Source organism: Montipora foliosa, chromosome 6 (assembly GCF_036669935.1).
Source record: "Montipora foliosa isolate CH-2021 chromosome 6, ASM3666993v2, whole genome shotgun sequence".
Lineage (NCBI taxonomy): Eukaryota > Metazoa > Cnidaria > Anthozoa > Scleractinia > Acroporidae > Montipora > Montipora foliosa.
In genome coordinates this window covers 64,313,705-64,336,204 of record NC_090874.1, presented here as the reverse complement: position 1 = coordinate 64,336,204, position 22,500 = coordinate 64,313,705, and the positions used below count along the sequence as shown (strand labels likewise).

The 22,500-nt window shown below is 40.2% G+C and overlaps 3 protein-coding genes across 4 annotated transcripts in view; all 3 read left to right on the top strand.

Moving 5' to 3' along the window:
• Positions 1-4,218, top strand: part of LOC138008136 (ferrochelatase, mitochondrial-like) — a 15,293-nt gene extending 11,075 nt beyond the window's left edge. For both annotated transcript variants that reach the window (XM_068855355.1, XM_068855356.1), the window contains exons 9-11: positions 1-89; positions 851-910; positions 2,673-4,218. The exon at positions 1-89 is cut by the window's left edge and continues 73 nt beyond it. In XM_068855355.1, coding sequence (XP_068711456.1) covers positions 1-89; positions 851-910; positions 2,673-2,807 — 284 coding nt within the window. In that variant the 3' untranslated portion in view covers positions 2,808-4,218. The remainder of the gene's footprint in view (positions 90-850; positions 911-2,672) is intronic.
• A 4,090-nt stretch (positions 4,219-8,308) lies between these two features.
• On the top strand, positions 8,309-17,945 carry LOC138005906 (low choriolytic enzyme-like). The gene is made up of 9 exons (XM_068852081.1): positions 8,309-8,369; positions 9,089-9,235; positions 9,518-9,641; positions 10,942-11,033; positions 13,248-13,331; positions 14,935-15,077; positions 16,081-16,159; positions 16,548-16,679; positions 17,647-17,945. Exons 1-9 carry the CDS (start codon positions 8,309-8,311, stop codon positions 17,943-17,945), a joined length of 1,161 nt encoding a protein of 386 aa, XP_068708182.1.
• Positions 17,946-18,328: 383 nt separating this feature from the next.
• Positions 18,329-21,993, top strand: LOC138005905 (trypsin-like). Its single transcript, XM_068852078.1, has 4 exons — positions 18,329-18,476; positions 19,687-19,885; positions 20,564-21,192; positions 21,833-21,993. The coding sequence occupies exons 1-4, from the start codon at positions 18,329-18,331 to the stop codon at positions 21,991-21,993; spliced, it is 1,137 nt and encodes a 378-aa protein (XP_068708179.1).
• Positions 21,994-22,500: the final 507 nt, after the last annotated feature.

Genomic DNA, 22,500 nt, shown 5'->3' with positions numbered 1-22,500 from the left:
ACATCCTGTTGGTTCCCATTGCATTTACCTCTGACCACATCGAGACACTTCATGAGCTGGACATAGAGTATTCAGAAGTGGCACATGAGGTTAGGTGTTGGTAGCATGATATTTTCAAAGTTTAGGATCATCATCATATCTTTGTTTATCCTCGGATAAGAGTAGCTTGTTGTATCTAATATCTCGGAGCATTGACCTTCCCCCTCCCCCCACCCCTCCCCTACAGAGGACAGACCACAACACCGGGAACTCCGTGCCCTGTCCTTTGCGAATAGTGTGTAGTCTCTTTACTTCCCATAGGGTTATGAATATTGAAGGCTTGTGAAATGGGGCCTACGGTTTATCGTCCGTATCCAAGAAGACTAGGGAGTCAAACCATTTGCAGATGTCAGCTATTTTTTAAGACCTTGAGTATTGGTGCGGTCGGAGTTTTTGATCCCGCGACCTCCCGTTCAGTAGTTTGTGCTCAACCAACTGAGCCAAAAGGTCGGCGGCTAAGATATTCCCAGCATAACATTGCCATTTCTTTATGCTGGTGTGCGTTCTTTTTAGGTCTCTGCGGTGCTAGTTTAAGTGTGTGCGTGGGTTTGTTGGTTTTCTACTCTTCTCCGCGGAGTTTTTTCCACGCGTTCTCCAGTTTTCCCCTCTCATCAGAAACCAACATACATTTGAGTTAATCTGCTTAAATTTCATGTGATTTGAATTGACTTAGGGCCTCCCCAGTTAGTAGAGCAATTGCTGTGATCAAGATAACCTTAAGATTTTAAGAAAGTCGCTATTACCATTACATTACCCGGCAAGGTAACTGACAACAACCAAGCTGATCTGTACAGTTATCTGTTTTCTACAGGCTGGCATAGAAAATATACGTCGAGCAGCCTCTTTGAACGACAGTACCACCTTTGTCCATGTAAGTAATGGGGTAAATTATTGTTTTGAACATAGTTACTTGTCACCTAAGGAGGGAGGGGGTGGGGGATCTCGTTACCTTTTTGGTCATCAGCTTATGCCAACAAGGATGCTCTTGCACGCAAGAGAGAGCAAGTTCTCCCAGTTTTCACGTTCACTGTGTTTTTGTTCTAGTAGAATAACCTCAGTATTGTTTGAAATGTGCTGGATGTATAATAATGCAATGTCTTTTAGATACATAAGTAAGTTCTCTCGGCTTTCGGAAAGCAAACAACTTCTTCGCGGGAATTCCAGTTCAATGATGTAGCTGCCCAGTAAATGGCAGCCATTTTAGGAGCTCCGTTTATTTTTCGTTCATTTTGGCTAAATATGTTTGATGAAGGCGCTAAGCACTTTTTGTAAAATGGAACGGATGATTGGTGTGGGGCAATCACACATGTTTTGGAAACATGAGACAGGGTTCTTCCTTTTTTTCTTCAGATTTTGAGAGTGTATTTGCATAACACCTGACTGGCAAAATTTTGAGCTTTGACTTTTATCCAAAGGCCGTTTACTTTGAGTGTACGTTTTGGATTTCACGGTCCGCTATTACTCACGTTCAAAACTGACCGATTGGACCTCAGAGAGTTGGATCCAGAGAAAAGTGACGTCAAAGGCTCACTAGCTTAAAATTTCAGCGTGTGAATGCAGCTTATTATACAGCTGTTTCGAGAAAGGCTGTCCAAAAGAAGCGTAAAAGCGTTTGCGACAATACCGAAAGGTAGTATGTAGTGAACGCCCAGAATCGAAGATGCCACGACCGTACAGTGAAGACCTACGATGGCGAGCTATTTGGATGAAAGAGTTCTTAGGATATAGCGTTATTGAAGTGAAGCGCTCGCCCGCCCGCCATCACGCTACCAAAACACGCCCAAAAACTGTGGTTCTGCACGTGCGCCACGATTTTTGGTACCTTTCTCGAACTTTCTATGCGAAACAAGTAAGGTTAAAGTCGTCATAATCATGCTTTCTCTGTGAATCCCAACCCTTTGTTACTAATTCATGGCCTGGATCATTTGACTGAATTTTGAAACTGTCTCATATCTCAATGTCATTGACCATTGACAAAACATGAGCATGTATTTCTAGGTGACGTTTTCGATAGCATTGCCGTCATGTTTTCGTTGACTCAAACTGACAGTTTGCCATAATGCCTCTCGGCATTGTCGCGTACGCTTTTATGCTTCTTTTGGACAACCTTTCTTGAAACAGCTGTATACTGTATGCAAAAACGCGAGTTTAAAAGTCTGAAAGCTTAAAACTGCCGTGCTGCATATTGATTCTGTGGCGTACACAGCGCGCATTGCATTCTTAAACTAGTGAGGCTTTGACGTCATTTTCTTCTCGAACCAGCTCTCTCAAGATCTTAAAGTTAGTAATGGCGGACCATTAAACAGGAAAATTCCAGTTAAAATAAACAGGTTTTTTTTAATCAAGGCTTAAAACTTTGGTCGCTTGGTGTTTAGTTAACATAGTTTTGAAATCCAAAGAAAAATTAAAATTTAATTTTTTGGTCACAGTGCCACTCTAACATCCTGAATCATTAATTAAACGTCTTTCTTACCGATAGCGAGGCTGGCAGGACAATTAACAAAAAGGACTTCACAAGCTTAATTGTTTATTCATTCTCTTTCCTTGTCGTCAAGCAGTATTTTCATATACCCAAAGTTCCCTTTCGATGTTTTTTTAAGTTCTCTCACCCCTTTTTTTGTTTGTTTTGTTAGGCAATGGCCGACGTAGTCAAAAGTCATATGGAATCTGGTGTCAACTGTTCCCGTCAACTTCCCCTTCGCTGTCCTTTGTGCGTGAATCCCACATGTGGCCCCGCAAAAGAATTCTTTTTAAACGAAACAATTTAGCATTCAGATGTCATCGCATGAGCCATGTTGTTCAAAGCAGAAGGAAGCTAATCCTGGCAATTTTAGGAGAGACTGAATTTGTAGAGGTCCCATGTTTTATGAGTCAATAAATCAATGAGTCAATGAATCATGAGTCAATGAGACTCACAGTCAATATAGCAGTAATTTATTGATTAAACCTAAGCCCTTGTTTCAGTGATTAGGCCTAAGCACTCTCTGAAATTTTAGCTTTCATTTTATGGTTTGGTTAACTGCACTAACTCATTGACTCATTGACTCATGACTCATTGGTTCGTAAATAGTGTACTTTCGAAGTTGTAGAGTGGGAATTCTTCCCCAGGAAAAAAAATAATCTCATTCCCACTACCATTAGGACATAGAAGCGATCGTGAATTTTTGTTTGCAAGTGGGCAAGCTGTTACTTGCCTTCTAGCCCGGATAACATGAATCAAAATGGAACGCATTGGTTACTATAAAACGTTTGAGTTCTAAACTTCTACGTTATTACTAAAGCCCAAAAGTAAAGTAATTTTTTCTTGTTTTAATTAAGAAAATATTAGAGGAAAAAAAAGACTTCGAGGACGCATATTGAAGTTTTTTAGGTAGCTGGCGAGTTGTTACTAGGGAGCTTTACCAACGACGACGGGAACGGCAACGAGAACGCCATCTCAAAACTTACATTCGCGTTATTGCAATAACTTCGAGACTATTCCAGGCTTTTTAATATGACAAAGGTGTAGCAGCCCTCAGGAATTAGAATGAAACCGTTATGAGCGGCGCTTAATCTCCAAGTGCTGTCGTTGTCCATAAACCTCAAATTTGACAATTTCACGTTGTTATTTTGCAGACGACGGCAAAGAAATGGACAAAAACTAAGAATGCACGTACAGAGCGTGCAAAGCTATTGTTTTTGCCAACTAAATATGCAAATTTGTGACCTTCCTGTTGCCGTCGCCGTTGTCGTTGCTAAAGCTTCCTACTAGTAGCCTTCTTGACGGATAATGTGAATCAAAATGAGAGGCATTGGTTACTGTCGAACGTTTGAGTTCGAAACTTCCACCTTTCTGATAGTGAATATTTTTCTATGTTGTTTTCAAGTAATAAAGTAAGAGAGGACCGATATTTAAGCATAGTGGTATTTAAGTTTATGGGCCAGTTCCAGTGTCAACTGGAAGGAGGTAATCATTTTGCCATTTGCTAAGCGTGATGACGTTAAAGATTTTTCGCTCTAATCTGTGGCCAGGATGAGATCTGAACCCGGAGCATCGGAAAACAATGCCAGCGCGATAACCACTGGGCCTCGCTTATTCCAAAATTCGAAACGAGTTTGTAAATCCACTCTGGTTAGAAGTGTGCACTGAGAAGGTTAATGTAAGCAATAGGTGTATTTAAATAAAATTTGCAAATGAGATATCTGGTTTTCCTAGTGAATGTACATATGATAGAAAATTTTAGCCCCAGTCAGGAAATGAGACATTCCTAACATATGCTTGTTAAAGATGATGTAAAGCCATGCTTTACGGAAAATATGTATTCTCTGTTCTTTTCTTGAAATTGTTTTTAAGGCAAAAGTTCAAAACTGTTAAGAGATCTAATGAAATATCAGATGTACGTAGTGAAAAACTGTGAAACAAGGATCCCGAAATGCAAGGAAGAATATTCATCATTTGCACGAACTCGCATTCACTTAATTATGTCCTGAAATGCGGGTAATTACATTCACGTTGGCTTGAAACAGTTACAACACTTCTAAGACAGTTTCTTTAGAACGAATGACGCTACAACACTGTATCACTTAACAGCAATATTATGATACAATATGAAACACCGATTATTTCCAAACAAGGTGTGGTCATTTTTATGACATATTAAGTTACCTTGACACGGGAAAACTTAGCAAAAATACCCTATATATCGGATTTTGTTGCTCATATCTCAAAAAAGAACTCCGTGAGCCCCTTTTTTATTTCTGAAAAGTGATCAGAAGGCCGAGATGAAAATTTCTGCCACGTTTAAAAACATTCTGTGCTGCAGAATAAGAGCCACCTTAAAAATATCACAGAACTAAAGTAGCTCTGAATCCTCTATGCAGAATTTTTTTACTGGGTTGCCTTATAAGGCAAACCCAGTCGAGGTCTTCGTTTAGTTTGTTTGTTTTCTTTTTTTTCTTTTTTTTCTTTTTTTTAGTTTTTTTTTTTTTTTTCCGTGTCGGTAAAAGTCTTGCCTGTCACTCCCCTGGTAAGTGGTGTCTTTGTGTATAGAGCCTTCTGGGCGTATTTTCTTAGGATCGAGAGGGTAGTGGAATTGCGTAGATTTCTGTGGTGGGCACAGTAGAATCATTAACTTAGCCTGCAATGGCGTCGAAAGTCATGCAACGCGAATGGCGTTTTAGTGGATCCTTAAACAAAATATACCCAAGCTCAATAATGGAAAGTCAGTTGTATAAACTAGGCATGAATCTCAAAAGCGACGAGTACTGGACCTCGACAACAATCTATCGCCCGTCGAGACGAAATCAAAGTGAGCAGTATTTACCTGAAGTACATGGTAATTTGACACAATTGAGTTTCTTGTCTTCACGCACGCAATGAAATAGGAAGAGGTTTTCGCCTCTAAGAGCAAATATGTTGTTTGTTTCAATAAAATTTTGGCTGGAAAAGGATTCCGTAGTATTTTCTGCCTTTGTGAATTATAATATCATGTTGTGTATTGAATTTTCGAGCTTAAGGTTGAAATGTGATATGGGAGAAGTTTTTTAGTATTGCTCTGTAAGCAGGAAGGGTTCACAGGCCTGTTGGAAGCGTGCTAGAGTTTCAACAAAATAGCCCCAAAATCAGTGAAAACTTGTGACGCAGATGAATAATAAAGTAGCTGCTATTTCCAAAATGATGGAATTACCTGGTGATAAATAACGTCGTACGTGTCTTGGAGAGTAAATTTTGACTTTGCATAAATAAGAGTTGGGCGATTGTGATCTTTGTTTTGACTTCGCTCATTTCATTGTCAAACTTTATAACACTTGACAGAAAAAGAAACTTACAAAAACCCGGTATCTTGCCATCATTTGACACAGATGCTTCACTGTTTGGCGAGTAAACATACAGCGGTAACTTAATCACGGCGCCCGCTGAATTCCGGCCATGTCACTTTCGATTTTGCAATTTACTTGAACGTAGCAAAAATCTCCCAAAATGTTTGTCGCTGATCGTAACTTTTTATATTCTATATTCACGGTTCAAAATTAATGTTGTTTTGATGTCGTAAATATTTTATTCTCGATCGACCGTCCGGGGAACTTCCTTCTGCTCTTTCTGAAAACTGTGTATCAATAGTTATTTGCTTTTTCATCAATATTTGTTTTGCATAAAGCAAGCTAACAAGATCTGTACCTTGCTGAGTTCGCATTTGTTAGAGTTAATAGTATTTTCGGTCCGATGCTTCTGATTTAAGAGGGGTACATTATTTTGGTCTCCCTTCCAAACACTAACCCCGCCCGGCAGGGCTTAACTTCAGTGAACTTTAGTATTAGAAAGCCTTCAGATGCTCAGAGGGCACACTTGTGGTAAAACGAAGTTGTGAGGGAACTTGAAAATTATCAACATGTCAGCCCAGAAGCCAATGTTTCTCGCTTCTCTTTTATTTGTTATTCTTCAGAGACTGGAATGCTGTATTTCAATACCACACAATTCAGTGCCTTCTGATTTTCTGTAGCACGTACCACAGGCAACCCAGTGTATGCTTCACAGAAGCATCTCGTTTAACTTTGCAGGAAGTTCCATCTTGCCCTTCATTTTTGAGATATGAGCAACTAAAGACAAAATAAAGGGTGTTTTTACAGGGCTTGCCCGTTTCCACGGTGACATATTACGTCACAATGACTGCATCCTATTCAGTAATAATTGGTGTTTCACATAGTAAACACGCCAAATTTCAGCGCGATCGATGGAAATGGCGGCCTTCTACGAATCCTACAAGGATGGCATTTGGGCGTGCAATTTTCTATAATTAAAGTGGGAACGAGAATTTTTAATTTTGTCGATGGATGTAAAACAAAGCGCCATGTGGAGAAACGTTTTATGACAAATCCTTAATTCTATTTCTTTTCTTTGCTGCTTGCATTCTCAAAGCTTGAACTAAAAATGGAATATCATGAGAAAAAGTCAAATGTGCAGGACTGAATGCTTCGTAAAGCAAAAGAAATTAGTCATCATCAAGTATTACCTCATAAAATAAAAGAACGGCTTCTTGAACTTTCTGCTTCCCCTTCATAGCGAGTCTAAGTGCGAAGGTTTTGTGATTGTGACTAAAAACTAATTTTCATGAGAAAAACGTCGCATTTAGACTCGCTTTGAAGAGGAGGCAGACATGAACTCGGAAATGGCCTATTTAGCGTGCTTGTACGGTGTTTTAGTACCAGTCTGACGTCCTAGTTGTATCTTGAAGTCCCTAATTTATTCAATGTAAAGTAGACAATTTTGCTTGCTTTAGCTTGGGTGGTTGACCCTTACGCCTTTGAACTGATTTCAGTACATAGTGAGATCTTTTTTATGCCTGTCCTTCCTTTCAGCTTCACCCAACAAAGCATCGTTGAAGGTTCCTTAAACAAGCCTTCATCAAAGGATTTTTTCACTTCCAGCTTTCAAAGGGACAAATATTATGCTGAGATGCGTAGGCATTGTCGTCAGGGTGCCAACGATTGTCTTTACTGGTTCGATATGCATGCTCGATTTAAGTTTGGATTCCAGTGCCATTTTTCCTTTTCCTTTAGTTGTCAATCGGGTCCCGCTGAAATGCCCAATGAAACCAAGACAAAAGCAGTTTCATTGGCCAATCACAACAAAAAGAGAAAATCCAACGAGCCAATCAGTGCGCAAAGCATTTTTTCATGTACGCATGTGGCTCTTGCTGTACGTAAGCGCGGGAAAAAGTGTGGGGGCCGAGAATGTGGCGCGAAAATTTCAAGCAAAACACACCAAACCGCTCAAACGTGATATAAAACAAAACAAATCACGAAAATAGTTCCGGCCCTGCAGGGAGAAATTTCAAACTCTCTCGAAATCCTGTGTCCTTTCCAACAGGACTGCCATTCCAAATGAAAGTTCTTACCGATAAACTCCACATTAATTAGCCAAGATTCTTTGAAAATTCAGAGGTGTTGCTCAGACGCTTTTAGTACAAAGGCTGCAAATAAAAATATTGTTTTTGTCCTGACTGAAGGTCTTGATCACGACAAATTATTATGGCTAACTAAAGTATTCACGCAAGAAGGCAGGCAAAAATGCGAAAATGCGTGATGCAATACTCAGGGATTTGATATAAGATCAATTGACGTAACTTCGTAACTAGTAAAGAAGAGAAGTCATAACCAAGGTGTTGTGGTATCGATTGTAGCATCGATTGTTCATGTTCTCCCCCAGCATTCAAGCCTTCTGAAACATCAAGACTAGTGCATCAGTCGAAATTCAAAGGCGTCTCTAGTTCACGATTCCTAAAAGGCAGCCATGAATACTGCCATTTTCTTGTGTCTTTTTATTGTTAGAAGTCATTCTTCGAGCCCTGAAGGTAAGTTAATTCAATGCTGTTTGCAAACAAGGCTTTTAAACAAGTCGCGTTCTGGAGGAAGACTACAGCACATCTCAACTTCTCCAGTAGCAAAAATCTACTCTATGTTGTCGGTTTAGCGAAAAGTTATCTTTAGGGAGTGTGTGATCATAGCAAAGTGGACGTGATATTGTAAAAGGCTAGTCTTTGTGTGAAGAGTTTGTATTAACAAAAGTAGATTTATTGTTGACCTGAGAACTATGCTGGAATTTGTATAGATCACTGTTAAACCATGCATTACAAGGCAACCCTCCACCGGTGTTAACTGTGCAATTAAGCGTTTGGAACTAGGCAGGGGTATTTTGCAAACGCCGAAAGCAGAATGATATCGCCTCCTTTTTTTGTACAGAAGATCTCGACTAATAAAGTTTAGGCACCGATTTTAAAATGGTGAGCTCTCAATTAATTACTGAAGTTTTCTAAGTGGTTAGATTTTAGTTATTGTCGCGTATGTTTACAGTTATTCGGCTTCAAAAGGTAACGTTTAGCGTTTAGAATTCGGCGTTCGGCAATCGCAGCACCATCACGCATCGATCGAATTGACTTTCATCACCCCAATGAATTTTGCCTGGTCAGGATTAATACTTACATCTCAGGCAAAGTCAATCACGTTCTCTATTGTGCAATCGATGAAGATCTTAAATATTACAGTTCAATTGAATGAATCATAACTTTTGCAGAAAACTTAAACATGCGCCACGGAAGATTGTCTGGAGATTTCGTGGATGGCGACATAAAGGTGACAAAAGCAGAGAAAGCGAGAGGTTCCATAACAAACCTGAAATGGCCAAATGGCATCGCTGTTTACGAAATCCATAGTTCTCTGTGTGAGTATATCGTACTATGATCATACAATTCCTTAATCGATAAAATTAACTACGAAAATTTATCCAGCTTGCCATTTATTGTCTTAGATTTACGAGTCAGTTTTTTGTGAACTTGAAGACCAGTACATACAAATACACACATTCATATGAAAATGACCGAAACGAATAAAACGGAATAAACCTTTATCACTGATTTTTTAAAAAATATTGAAAGCCTATATAAAACGCAGTAAAGACCTATAAAATATTAAGAGGCAATTTCTCTTCCTTTTGTTTTTCTAGTAAAGGAAAAAAAGGCAATGAACGCAATACAACAAGGCTTTGCCGAGTGGACACAAAACACGTGCATTCGGTTTAAAAATAGAACCAACGAAGCTGCTTATATCTTATTCTACAGGGGATCAGGGTAAGTATCATTTATCGGAAAGTACACACCGTATCTACAGCACGGCCTGCTTGTTGCTCTTCCACTCGATTCGTTTACTTTAGTGTGTAATTGCGTTCGACGAAGGAGAACGGAGAACGTACTCTAACCAAGTTGTTTGTCGAAAACGATAAAACGTTGATTCACTCAACCTGTACCCTGGGAGTAGAGTCTCTTTCGATCTTCCTAGATAAGTCGGGAAGAGGAAAGTAGACTCTGCCAGCCGGCTCGTCATTTCGTGTTGACCATGCGCTAAAAATTCAAATGTATTTGGGAGTCAGTCACGCGTGACTAGTAACCGCAAAACCACAAAACCAAAACAAACAGTTGGGATATTTTCGAACAACTCTGACAAACACACGATAACCGTAAAGGTAAAGGTACACCTTATTTAACGTCGGAAGTTCCTTTACTCTCTAGAGAGTATTCTCCCAGGAATCCGACGGTGCGCTCATTTTACCCCCCTCTTTCCACCAGTGCTCCGTTTTAAGGGTATTTAAAGCTACTTAGGCTACACTGAAAGGAAAGAAGTCGAAACAAGAATGTGAGATCCGGGGATCGAACTCGGGACCTCTTGCACCAAGGCCGCGCACTAACCAACTGTGCCATCCTTGCTCCTACTAACCAAGGAATCATTTCCTTGGAAACTCAAGATAGTTCAAAGTTTTTAAAATGCCATTTCAATTTTTACTGAAAAAATTAATAAGTTTCTCAATTCTGGCTAACTACGTTTCTGTAACCGACATACGGAGGAAATACTCGTGGGAGTTTAGACAGTTAAAAATTGTCACGCTGTTGTAAATTTAAAAAATACTGATGATGGCGCATGGCGACTGATCATGCGCACAAATAAAAAAAACAGGTTTGACAAGTCGAAACTGGACTTTTGAAGCAAGCAACCGTGGTTAATCTTCCTACCGGTGTACGTTGGATCAGTGGCTTGATGTGATCGGCGTAATTACAAGTTGAGAAATCAAATATTTTAAGCAAGAGCCGTATCGGAACTGGACTGACTCATCCATTTCTTTGGATGAGCGGCAAATCAAAGAAAGTCAAGCCGACTGGCAGAGTCAGACTTAGTATTTTACTCTGTCTAACGCCAGACGATTTTACTTGTCAATGGGGAACCCCTGTGAGTCAACGGTTTAAGTCTTTTCTACATTTCGTCTAAGAAAGTTCGTGGAAACTTTCCGTCACGTACCTCAGGAAAAGTTGAATTTGAATATTACTCACTTTTCATTCAACAAAGAGACTAATTAGTTTTATTTCCTTTCCTTTTAAGTTGCTGGTCTCACGTGGGCAGAACGGGAACCAGGCAGCTTTTATCTCTTGCAACCGCTTGCTGGCATGGTGGAATTGTCGCACATGAGATAGGTTCGTTTGTGTTGCATAAATGTTGAATCATTGCTAACCGTATTCATGGTGCATTGGTGAAAATTGCTCGTTCTGATTGGTCCAGAGCAGTGTCATGACTTTGACATGGATATTAGTGAGCCATGGCAATGATGAAAGAAACTAAATGAAGATAGTAATACACGGAAAATTTCTTTCTTGTACTGCAAAACAACACCCTGAGTCTCCAAAAGTCGATCTTTTTGTCTCTTCATATTTACCTCAATAGCACTCCGATTAATCCTGTTCTAGCTTAGGGGGTGTTTACATGAGAAAAGTCGCACCGGTGCGAGTTTCACACCGGGGTGAAGGGACACCACATATCGAAAAAAAACAAGCGTGAGTCCAAATTGCAAATATGTCGTCTATCAGGAAAAGTACGCATGTGCTACCCGTTCCAGCCCACAGGGAGGCCGATTTCACACCGGAACAAGTGGTCGTTCCTCGTTTACATGGTACCGTTGCGAGATTTCGCGCCGGAACGAAATTTCCGCTCCGGTGCAGCAACCGGGGTGAACTCGCGCCGTTGTGAGTCGCCCCAGCATGGGTGGTATCATGTAAACAAATACAGAGCTAAGAGAGGGAACCGGAGTGAACTCGCGTCGGTGCGAAAGTCGCCCCGGTATCATGTAAACACCCCCTTACTTCACAAACACTGTGCAACACGATCACTGAGATGGAATTGAATAATAGCAAAATGGTAACTAACAAACGAATGCTTGTTTTCAAGTGGCCATGTTGCTGCTGTTGCTGTTGTCGAAGTTGTTTTTAGACTTAAATATCTAGCGTCATGTTTATGTGATACAGCAGACAACAAATTGCGCGATTTCATGAAAACATTAAAAATTTATTATTCTAGCTTATCACTCTATTTTACATAGTTAGTCATTGTATGTAGCTCATAGGCAAGAAATCAGCGAAAACAAAGGAGTTTCTAATATTCTTGGTACAACAAAATTTTACCGTTTACCGTGAACGCAATGCTAAATCTCTCTATTATTAAGCGGTTGCTGCTATAAAATCGTGAGTGACGCCGGCTTATTTTCTCTCATTTCACTCCTTTTAGTACTTGCTCAATAAATGATGGTCTGGTTTCTTTCAGTTAAACTAACAGCGGATTTGCTCAACGTTTTCCTTTTGCCGTCAAATTTATTGCGACTTTATGAGATCAGTCTATTTTTGGAAAAAATTGCAAATGACTTCAAATGAAATCGTATAATTAGTTTTACTGTAACACTTGCGTCACACGATCAGTTTCTACAAAGTTTTCTCTAGGCAAGAACCAACTAACTGGCTTCAGAGTTTTGTTGTGTGTCATTGTTAATAGAGCGGGCACTCAACAGATATTAGGGCCGTTTATACGAGAGAAAATAAGCCCCGGCCTACTCTGGCCGCGGCTTACATAAGACGCGAACACCCCGTATAAATGGAACAAAATCTTCGTTCAAGGCTTTCTCAAGCCGCGGCTTATCCTGGCTGGGAGTTTATGCTCGTATAAATAGTTCCTTTCGCCTATTATGTACGCCGCGGCCAGAGTAAGCCGCGGATTATTTTCTCTCGTATAAACGGCCCTATTATCTACCCCAAGCGGGTCTAAAATTTGATATAGAACACAGCATTTTAAAAGACTCCATCATGGCCGTAGCTAGCGGCGGGGCAAGTGGGAAAGATATTCGAAAGATAAATTAATGTAGTCTTTTTCTGGAGTGTTGGACAGATAGTTTGGACTTGACTGATGTTACCTTTGAATCTTTTCACAGCCGATTCGCTTGTCTTGATTGATAAAGATATTTTTGACGAAAATCCATTTGGAGACATCATAGACTAATCTGTTACTTAGCGATTCATCAAAAGTTCAATACGAATAATAACTTTATTGGGTAAACACAAATTACTGGTAAAACCAGTCGTTTACAAAACCTTAACCTCTAAAAGTACCTGTCTTTCTAAACTTGGACTGATTAATGTTTACTTATGACAAAATATCTATGAAAGTAGCACTTCCGTGCCTCTGCATTTCAAATTTTTCTGGGAGAGCATTCCCCCCCCCCCCCCTAAGACTCTCGTAAGGGCTTGTGCCTCCGGCGCTCACTTCATTACCCCCCCCCCCCCCCCAGTCAAAAATTTCTCGCTATGGCCTTGGACTCCATTCTATCAGTGTTTAAAAACAATGGCAAGGATTTTCTTCTCCCACAGGTCACGCCTTAGGCTTTTATCATGAACAGTCTAGACCTGATAGAGATCAATACGTTGAAATCAAGTATGCAAATATCATGCATGGTAAGTGTAAATTGGATTTTATTTATACAAATAGTTGTGTATCGCGCTCGGGGCACATTGTCAACCAGGCACAAACTCAACAAAACAACTTCTATATTTGTACCGTTTATGAAAACTAGATAGCAAAAAAATGTGCGAAACAAGGTTGGTAAAAGGGACGGAAAGGACAAAAGAAAAGCTAAAGGAAAACAAGACAATGAAGAAAGATCTAGAAAAGGTGAAAACTTTCGTGATTGGTACAACAGTAGGTCGACAAACGTTGAATAAAACTACAAACACCGTTAGCGATTACAACCAAAAACTCCGAACGAAGTTGCAATGGAATGGGAAGTGGGAAAAACTGTGGGACCGGAAGTTGGTCCCAGGCCCCGTGAACAAAAACGAGGATAAATGAATGAGGAACCTGAGTGATCCTGGCACTTAGCGACTTAGCAAGACACCTAAAAAACTGAGATGGCTTCCACGGGATTCGATCCCATGACCTCTGCGAAGCCAGTGCAATGGTTATGAAGCTACACAGTTGGGAGCAGGTCAATTCTTTTGGGCTGATTGGTTCGATTCCCCTGAAGGGCTCGATGAATGAAATGAAATGAAATGACCAATGCATCGCAGAGGTAATGTGTTCTAATCTCGTTGAAGCCACCTGAAATTTTCAGGTATCTCTAAGAGACAATTGTTTAAATTGTCCAGCTATAAGTGCGAGAATCACTCATTTGTCTATAAAGGTGGCGAAATACGAGATACAAAAACCCTCAACTCGTCGCGCAACGTTGTTTATTTGCAAGTTTGGGTCGATGTTTCGCGTTTTTCACCTTGCTTGATCAACTTGACCCGCAACAAAAACATTTGTTGGGGGTTGAACAAAATGCAGGGTGCTGATTGGTTGATTTGCTGGTACACGAGCACATTTGTTGCGCGACAAGTTGTGAGCTTGATGAAAAACGAGCAACAAAGCCAAAATTTGTTGGTCAGAGTAGACCCGCGCTCTACGTCTCGCAGCAACTTTCTTCAACCCGCAACAAATGTTTTTGTTGCGCGACAAGTTGATCATGCAAGGTGAAAAACGGGAAACATCGACCCAAACTTACAACGAAACAATGTTGCACGCCAAGTTGAGGGTTTTTGTATCTCGTATTTCGCCGCCTTAACCTACACTTCAAACATACATTCATTTCACTTCAAAAACGAGGATAACATGCAAATTTGGCGGGCTAAAGCAGTTTTATTAAATTCTTAACCTCGGATAATGCAATTGTAGCTTTCTCATTAGTTCACTGGATCTCGGTTATCAGCCATTATACCTGCCTTTGACCTTATATGGAAATGAATGCGGCAAATGTCGCTCAGCATAAAATTTTGGGCGCCCGAAAATCACATCTCTTTCCGGTCGTTTCTTAAACTTGAACAAATTTAGCAAAACCAAAGGTTGAGAATTTAATAAAACAATTATTCCATTCACCCTTGTTTGATATGAGATTGGTAATAGCCAACTTGGCGCGACGCGACTCGTTGGCTATTTACCATCTTGAATCCAACGCGGGCTCATGGAATAATTGTTAAATATTCTTGACTCGTTGAAATGTCTTTCTTTGATTCTTAACAGATGCTATAAACAACTTCAAAAAATACAGTGCAGATCAAATAAACTCAATGGGAACTCCATACGATTATGGATCAATCATGCATTATGGCGAAGCATACTTTTCCAAGAACGGAAAACCCACAATAATTCCTAAGAAAGCTGGAGTAAGTAATTTGAAATATGAAAAGATAGACGAAGGTCTTACTTTTTTATCTAAAGGCCCCTTGTAGAAAGTCTCTCTCTCCTCCCCAGTCGCTCACGTATTCGCGATTCCGCTGTCTGAAGTGTGTGCAGACACGAATGACGAAAGATCCATCAGGCGGTGAGGTGAACTGGAGAACAACGAATCATATACCTGCACTCACTCTTTCATGATCAGCGGATTTTTTCAATGCGAAAAGTCCCCTTCGGAGCCTGTGCTCTGCTCAATAAACGACGAAGACGTCATTTTGAAAACCACTGATTTAATTATAAAAACTTGCAGGTTGAAGACATCTTGGAAGCTCAGAGTAATGATGAAACCAAAGCCTTTTCAGAATAAAGTTGACAAAGTTACAAGACAAATTTGATTGTTCAGTTATTTATACGATTTTCATTTAATTTGAAACTCTGGTCTATCTTAAATACACAAATTGATTTCATACGTACTGTTTAACTTGTTCACATGTTGCAGTCTACAAATGATCCATGCATTCAAAATGTTTTTAGCATTTATGTATTATGTGCTTTTGACCTGACAATGAGGTTGCTAACGTAATTTCTAACAGAAGACTGACTACGTTTACCGAATACGCAATTAGCCAATCACAGTCTTATTTTACTGTCCCGGTATCCTAGGATATAAAGTCACTAACCTGATATCGAACAATTATGTTATTGTGACTTTCAAGAATACTAATGTTGCCATACGATAAACTAAACAAAACTTAAAACAAACCTCGTCATTGATAATTTAGCAGTTGTTTTCCGGTTGAAAAAATATAAAAACCTTCTTACAAAAACTAAACTCTGAGGGGATATCCAAGTAATTTAATGGTTTTTGATCAAGCAGCATAAGGCTACAACTTTCCGTAATCCGGCCACGAATACGAATCGCTCTAGAACATATCACCAATTTTTATTGCCATTTGTTGATAACGTTTTAATTCTCCTGCTTTTATTCCATAGGTTTCAATTGGAAACCGTCGAGGAATCAGTCAAATGGATGCTCAAGAAATGAGACTGATGTACAATTGTGATGCAAACGGTAATTTAAGTTGCTACGTAACGTATTCCACAAGAATACTGCAATTCCTGCAGTTTGGTCTTGCATCACATCACTTCCTTTAAAGATAACGAACTAAATGATGTCCGTTTTTACCATTTTAGTCTGGTAACTCAAAAAGAATTACAAGATATCTGCAACGAAATAATCCTTTTTTTTTCTTAGCTACAACATCAAGCCCAGTGACGATAGGACTTTTCCCTGTCAATGGAAGTAAGTTGACGTCATTTTCAGCGAACGATGACACCTACGCGCCAGCCCGATCTCAGACTGAGAGACAATTAAAGAATTTTGTTTATTTGCATCCAGCCACAATACACAGAGATTTCATAAAGGCCTCAAATAATCAAGAATCTACCTTTCTTTCCAGGTCTGTGCACATTTGACAAAGGTCTGTGTTTGGGATGGAAACAGGAATCATCGGACGAGTTTGACTGGACTTTGCTATCTGGCAGCACACCATCTCGAGGTACAGGACCGCTATCAGGCCATGGTGGAAAAGGTAGGCTGTTTCTGCGCATGCTCTTTAGATGTGGTCCTTATGTCCTCACAATTTGTCCACGGCGGTGTCCAACTGGAAAGCTCTGCTACTTCGGTCACCGTACACTTATGAACTAATTTTCTGTTGATAGTCCTGTGGCCTGCCTGTGTTTTTCCCAATGTTCTTCTACAATATAATCATCATTTATAATGTGAGCAATAAAAGAAATTGAATTTGAATCAACCACCTCAAAAAAGATAATCAGAATTTTTCTCTCGGTTTTCCCCGTTACCGTCCATGCTTATCGCGATTCTGATGTTTTCCAGTCTGGGAGTATAAATTCAGCTACGCCGCCCTTGAAACGCAGTCCTTTTGACGGTTCTCCTCTTCTGGAGGGGGTTCGTAAGGCTCTACGTCCGACGTTCGTCTCGTTGCATACTCATTGCTTCAGCAGTCGCGGTGAGGATGTTACGCAAGCTTCTCCTTTTTCAAGTGATTGTCTCATAAAAATGTTTTTGTCTTTATTGAGATTGTGAAAACTTGCGTAGACGTTTTGCATAGAGGCGAGACAATAAAACTTTAAAGCATGGACAAGTTTTGTTTTTGCGATTTTGTTTTACTAAACCAATTATTTTGTGACGTGGCCTTTAAGTGTCGTTGTCTTTGCTTTGCGCGGTTGACGTTAGAGTGCCCCAGATCAGTACATCATGGTTGTCCCGTTATTAATAATAAGCGAACCCAGGCCACATTTGTGGGAGGCGATCGATCTCACCACAACGCCAGACCTGTTCACCAGGGCTCCCTCAGTTGATCTCAGTTGCATTTGTTCGAGATATAGGACGAAATCCAAGATTGAAAACGTGTTTTGAATAAGATGTTATTCTCAGTTTTTCTTCCAATTCAAAAACAATTTTTTCCATGCAGTTTATGGATTAGTTCCACAATATGAAATTAAATACTCAAGACCAAATTTTCTTTTTACTCTAAGGAAAATACATTTATGTGGAGGCATCCTGGCCGAGGCAGACAAATGACACCGCTAAGCTATCTTTCTCATATATTGGAAGCGGTCAGTTTTGTATGACGTTCTATTATTTCATGCATGGCGTATCAGTGGGAAGGCTTAACGTTTACAACGAAAATCAGCTGATATTTAATAAGTCAGGAGGCCAGGGACATTTTTGGAAAAAGGCCGAGGTCCTCCTGAGTGCAAATGGACTGGTGAGTATTGAACAACTTTCACTAATTTGGATCGCCAAGGAATGTTTCTCTTCGGGGACAACTTAAGAACTAGACTTTATTTCCGTCACGCAAGGTCTTCGGGCTCCTTTCCCGAAACACGGGAAACGTGTATTCTACTTAAATAAGCATTGTCTATCAAATCGAGTACTAAAGGAAATCTTGGACTTATAGAGCGCACCCAATGACTGGCCAAATCTAGTTGGTCGTATTCTCCAGAATAGCCAACTAACTTATAGTCCTGTTTTTGTTGTTTGATTCAAATATATGTTGATAGAATTAACATTTTAGTTGTAGTTTTCTAGGCCTTTATTGAAAGTTCTTGTTCAATTTAACTGGAAAAATTTTCTCTTTGGTTTGTCTGAATTACCGTCCGAAAACTCGAACTTGTTTAACTTGTTTCGAGAAAGGTACAAGGGACATTTGAAGGCATGACGGGAAACGGGTGGCAAGGAGACATTGCTATTGATGACGTTGCACTGAGACACGGAAGTTGCTTTGATTCACTACCGCCATCAACAAATTCAAAACCCACCGTGGCCTCTACCCCACTGCAAACAGCAGCACCACCCCTCCGAGGTTTGTAAGTCGTTTTCATACTCTTAATTAACAAAAGGTCTTTCTCATGGTTCTCAATTTTCCTTTATCACCTCCTTTCATAGGACTAAGAGACCATCCCCAAATTGGTCTTGTCCCCATCAGCAAAAGAAAAGGGCAATTTTTTTAACCAAGGTTTGCGGGAAACTAAGCAATGGGCGAAATCGGCCAATAGACCTTTTTGCAGAGGAGGAGCAAGGGTGGCACAGTCGGTTAGTGCGCGGCCTTGGTGCAAGAGGTCCTGAGTTCGATTCCCCGATCTCGCATCCTTGTATCGACTCCTTTCCTTTCCGTGTAGCTAGTAGCTTTTAATACCCGTAAAACGGAGCACTGATGGAGAAGGGGGAGTAAAATGAGCGCACCGTCGACCTCGGGTTTGTCAGTTTAATTACTGTTACGAGTTATCGACGTTAAATAAGGTCTACTTTACTTTACTTTAGATACGGCGGCCATTTTGATTTCTATTGTTTCAAATAGCTATTATGGCATTCCCAGATACATATTAATTTGCCCTCGAGCATCCCATAATGTCTTTTAAAACAATGGAAATCAAAATTGCCGCCGTATCTGCAAAAAGGTCTATTCAATAACGCTCTGTTCCGGGTATTTCAAATGTAAATGCTACGTTATAATGCAAATACAATACACAAAGAATCTTAACCCCGGGAGATTTGAATTGGGTACATCATTTGGTATATTGTTAATTTTCGTGCAAAAGGTGGTTTAAAAAGGTACAATTTTCTGACGCAGATGGGGACAAACGTGATGCCAGATTCTTGCTCTTGGGTAATGGACTTTTAATAGAACCAAATTTTCGAGCTTCCTCGAGTCTCTTCCCACCGAGGTGGCACACAGTTTCTTTAGAAACGTTTCCCGTCATTGGCTTGTGAACAAGGACATTCATACAAAGTAATCTGAGAATACTCAAATATGCAGGACACAAAGACAGGAAAGAGATGATGATAAACCTCATCTCCTCAAAAAACTCAAACTGGAGAGCAAAAAAATATTTTGACTTTCTTGAACCATCGAGCGAAGGAGGCTTCATGTTGCACTTGTTCACCTTATAAAGACCTTGAAAAATCGATCAAGAAGGCCGGCCAGCCTCAATTACAGCATAGGAATTATTTGTCAAATACGTTTCTCATCTAATGATTTTTCTATTTTGAAAAATGAAAAACTCACTGTTTAGGTTGCGGAATCAAGCCGTCCACGTCACGCATCGTTGGAGGCGTAGACGCAAAAGTCAACGGCTGGCCATGGCAAGCAATGCTGTTAACATCATCGCCCGAAGAGCAGATCTGCGGAGGTTCACTTGTGCATCCATTTTGGGTGGTGACCGCTGCTCATTGTGTTGCTTTGGCTTACTCACCGTCAGATTTGAAAGTGAAGTAAATACATAATATAAAATACTTGAATTAGTTTGCGAAGTATACAGTCCTGTTAAGAGTAACGAGGGGATTTTAAGTATGTGCAATTATGACTAATTGTCGAATGTGAAAAGCTATGTGCATATACAGTACGTGATCGTAAGTTTCCCTGTTACATTTCCAACCATAGAATCATTCTTGCAATACTCAAATGAAGGCCAGCTTGCAATCTTTGTGGCCACGCATTGAGAGCCTTTTTCATAATCAAAGTTTAAAATAATCATTTTAAATTATAAAAACTCTCCAGTGACAAATTCTTTATGTTCATAGTTCTTTTACCATTGAATTCTTCTTGAGTCATTGCAATCTTATAGTGCAACGCACCTTACAGTGGCCACCCAACAAACGTTCACATTTGACAACTACGTGTAAATACGTCATCTCAACAACCCATGCAACGGTGTTCAAATTAACAACCGTACGAACTTTGCAAGTAGGCGTGACTGTCAGTGAAATTCGCACAACCTGATTGGCGGATATTTTGTCAAAAACCTTGTTAGATGGCCACAGTAAGGAGCGTCGAACTGTAACACCTGTTATATATAATTATTATATTTGCTTGGATTTCCAATTTTATTTCTGTCTGATCTTTGATGAGTTTGTTTATCTAAGTTCCTTATATTTTTCAATCTTGTGTAGATTAGGTGCTCACTACGGACAAAAAGTATCCGGAACCGTTGGTACTGAGCAGACCATAAACGTTGCAAAAATCATAACCCATGAAAACTACAGCAAGCCAGTGACGTTCGCTCATGACATAGCTCTTATCAAGCTTGCTCAACCTGCTATCCTTGGCAGAGGAGTTGGAGTGGTTTGCCTACCAAACTCAAGCAATGTTCTACCAACCGGGAGCCCAAATCAAAAGGGATGTTGGATAACAGGGTGGGGAACATTATCTGCAGGTGGAAAGAAACCCAATGTACTGCAGCAAGCCTCGGTCCCGTTGGTTTCAAATGGAAATTGCTCCCTCGCTTATCCAGGCAAAATTGATAACTCCATGTTATGCGCCGGTCTGGATGAGGGTGGAGTCGATACTTGTCAAGGTGACAGCGGTGGACCGTTGGTGTGTGAAATCAACGGAAGATGGTATCTTGAAGGTGTTACCAGTTGGGGATACGGGTGTGCTGCTCCTCGAAAGTATGGTGTATATGCAAGGGTTGGTTGTGAAAGATCATGGATTCTCGGCAAGATTTTGATGACCCCGCTTACTCCACCGGTAACATCCCTTCCACCACCCCCTCCGTCCCCACCTACACCACCAGCACAAGGTACGTCTTAATCAGTTAGTACCAATTAATTTTGCGCAAAAAAAAAAAAAAAAAAAGGAGAAATGTAATGTATCAAAAGACAACTTGTTGCAGAGGAAAGCCGCCAAGATCAGACACCTTTATGAGACGTTTTCCTTCCAGGACAGTTTTGAAATTAAACCGGGCCTTCTCGTTTTCTTTCCTTGTTCTTCGGATGGTTGAAGAAAAGCGAGGAAAATAGAGAAAGCATGGCTCGAGGTTGCTTCGCAGCACGAGCCCCTTTATCTTGTTGGTTTGTAAGTTGGCCATTCTAAGCCATGAGGCTTTGCAAATTACGCGATTTCCCTTTTCCCATATAGACTTTACTGTTGCGGCTGTCAATATTTAGCTGTCTGAACCACTCCTGTTATTTTCCTTAAAAACAAATTCACTACAACGAAGGGCAAATACTGGAAACGTAAGCCATTTAATCTGTCTACGCTGGCAATTCGACCAATTAGCTCTTTCATAAAATGAAATTGTCGTGTTTTACTTACCAAAAACAACAGTTTGTGCCTCAAGTGTTACCAGGGTTAATGGGTTATTAATGGCTATTAATGGGTTCAATTCGATTTGTTTCGCTGGCGATACAATTAACTTTTAACTTCTTCTTCTTCTTCAGTTTGTACTTTTGAAAGTGGATTGTGCCCTGGAATGAAGCAGTCAACAGATGATAGATTGGACTGGCAGCTTCGTTCTGGAAAAACGCCCTCAAAGTCGACTGGTCCCTCTTCAGGGCATGGTGGGAATGGTCCGTATCGGGGTTCCGTATTCTTTTATTAAACATTTATGTTTGCATTTATCACTCGCGAAAGGAGAAATTCATGAATATCGTTCAACAATCCCAAGACGGAGTTAGTTATCAGCGGAATGACGTTTCTTTCAATTTCGAAATTTCTTTTTTAACAATCAGAAGGAGGCCTTTTTAACCGAAAAGATCAGGGTTCGTTGTTATTTTCATCTCACCCTGGATGAGGATAACAAGAGAATGACATGATCCTTGATTAATCGGAATGCGCTCATCTCCATAATTCCCTGTGGGCAATTAAATCAATTTCAAATTTCCGATTGGTCTTGTCCGCATCACCAGCCAGTCGCTGCGACAATTCACCTCGGCTTCAGTCATATCTCGAAAACAACTTGTAAAGCAACACGAAATGCAAAAGGTACTTTTCAAGTTGCTCCATGGAATCAGTTTGCACTACGAACGCGGCAGTAGCATGTCTTTGCTAAAGATTGTAACAGGGTATAAATTTTGCAAGTGCCAAGCGAATATGGATTCTTTTCTGC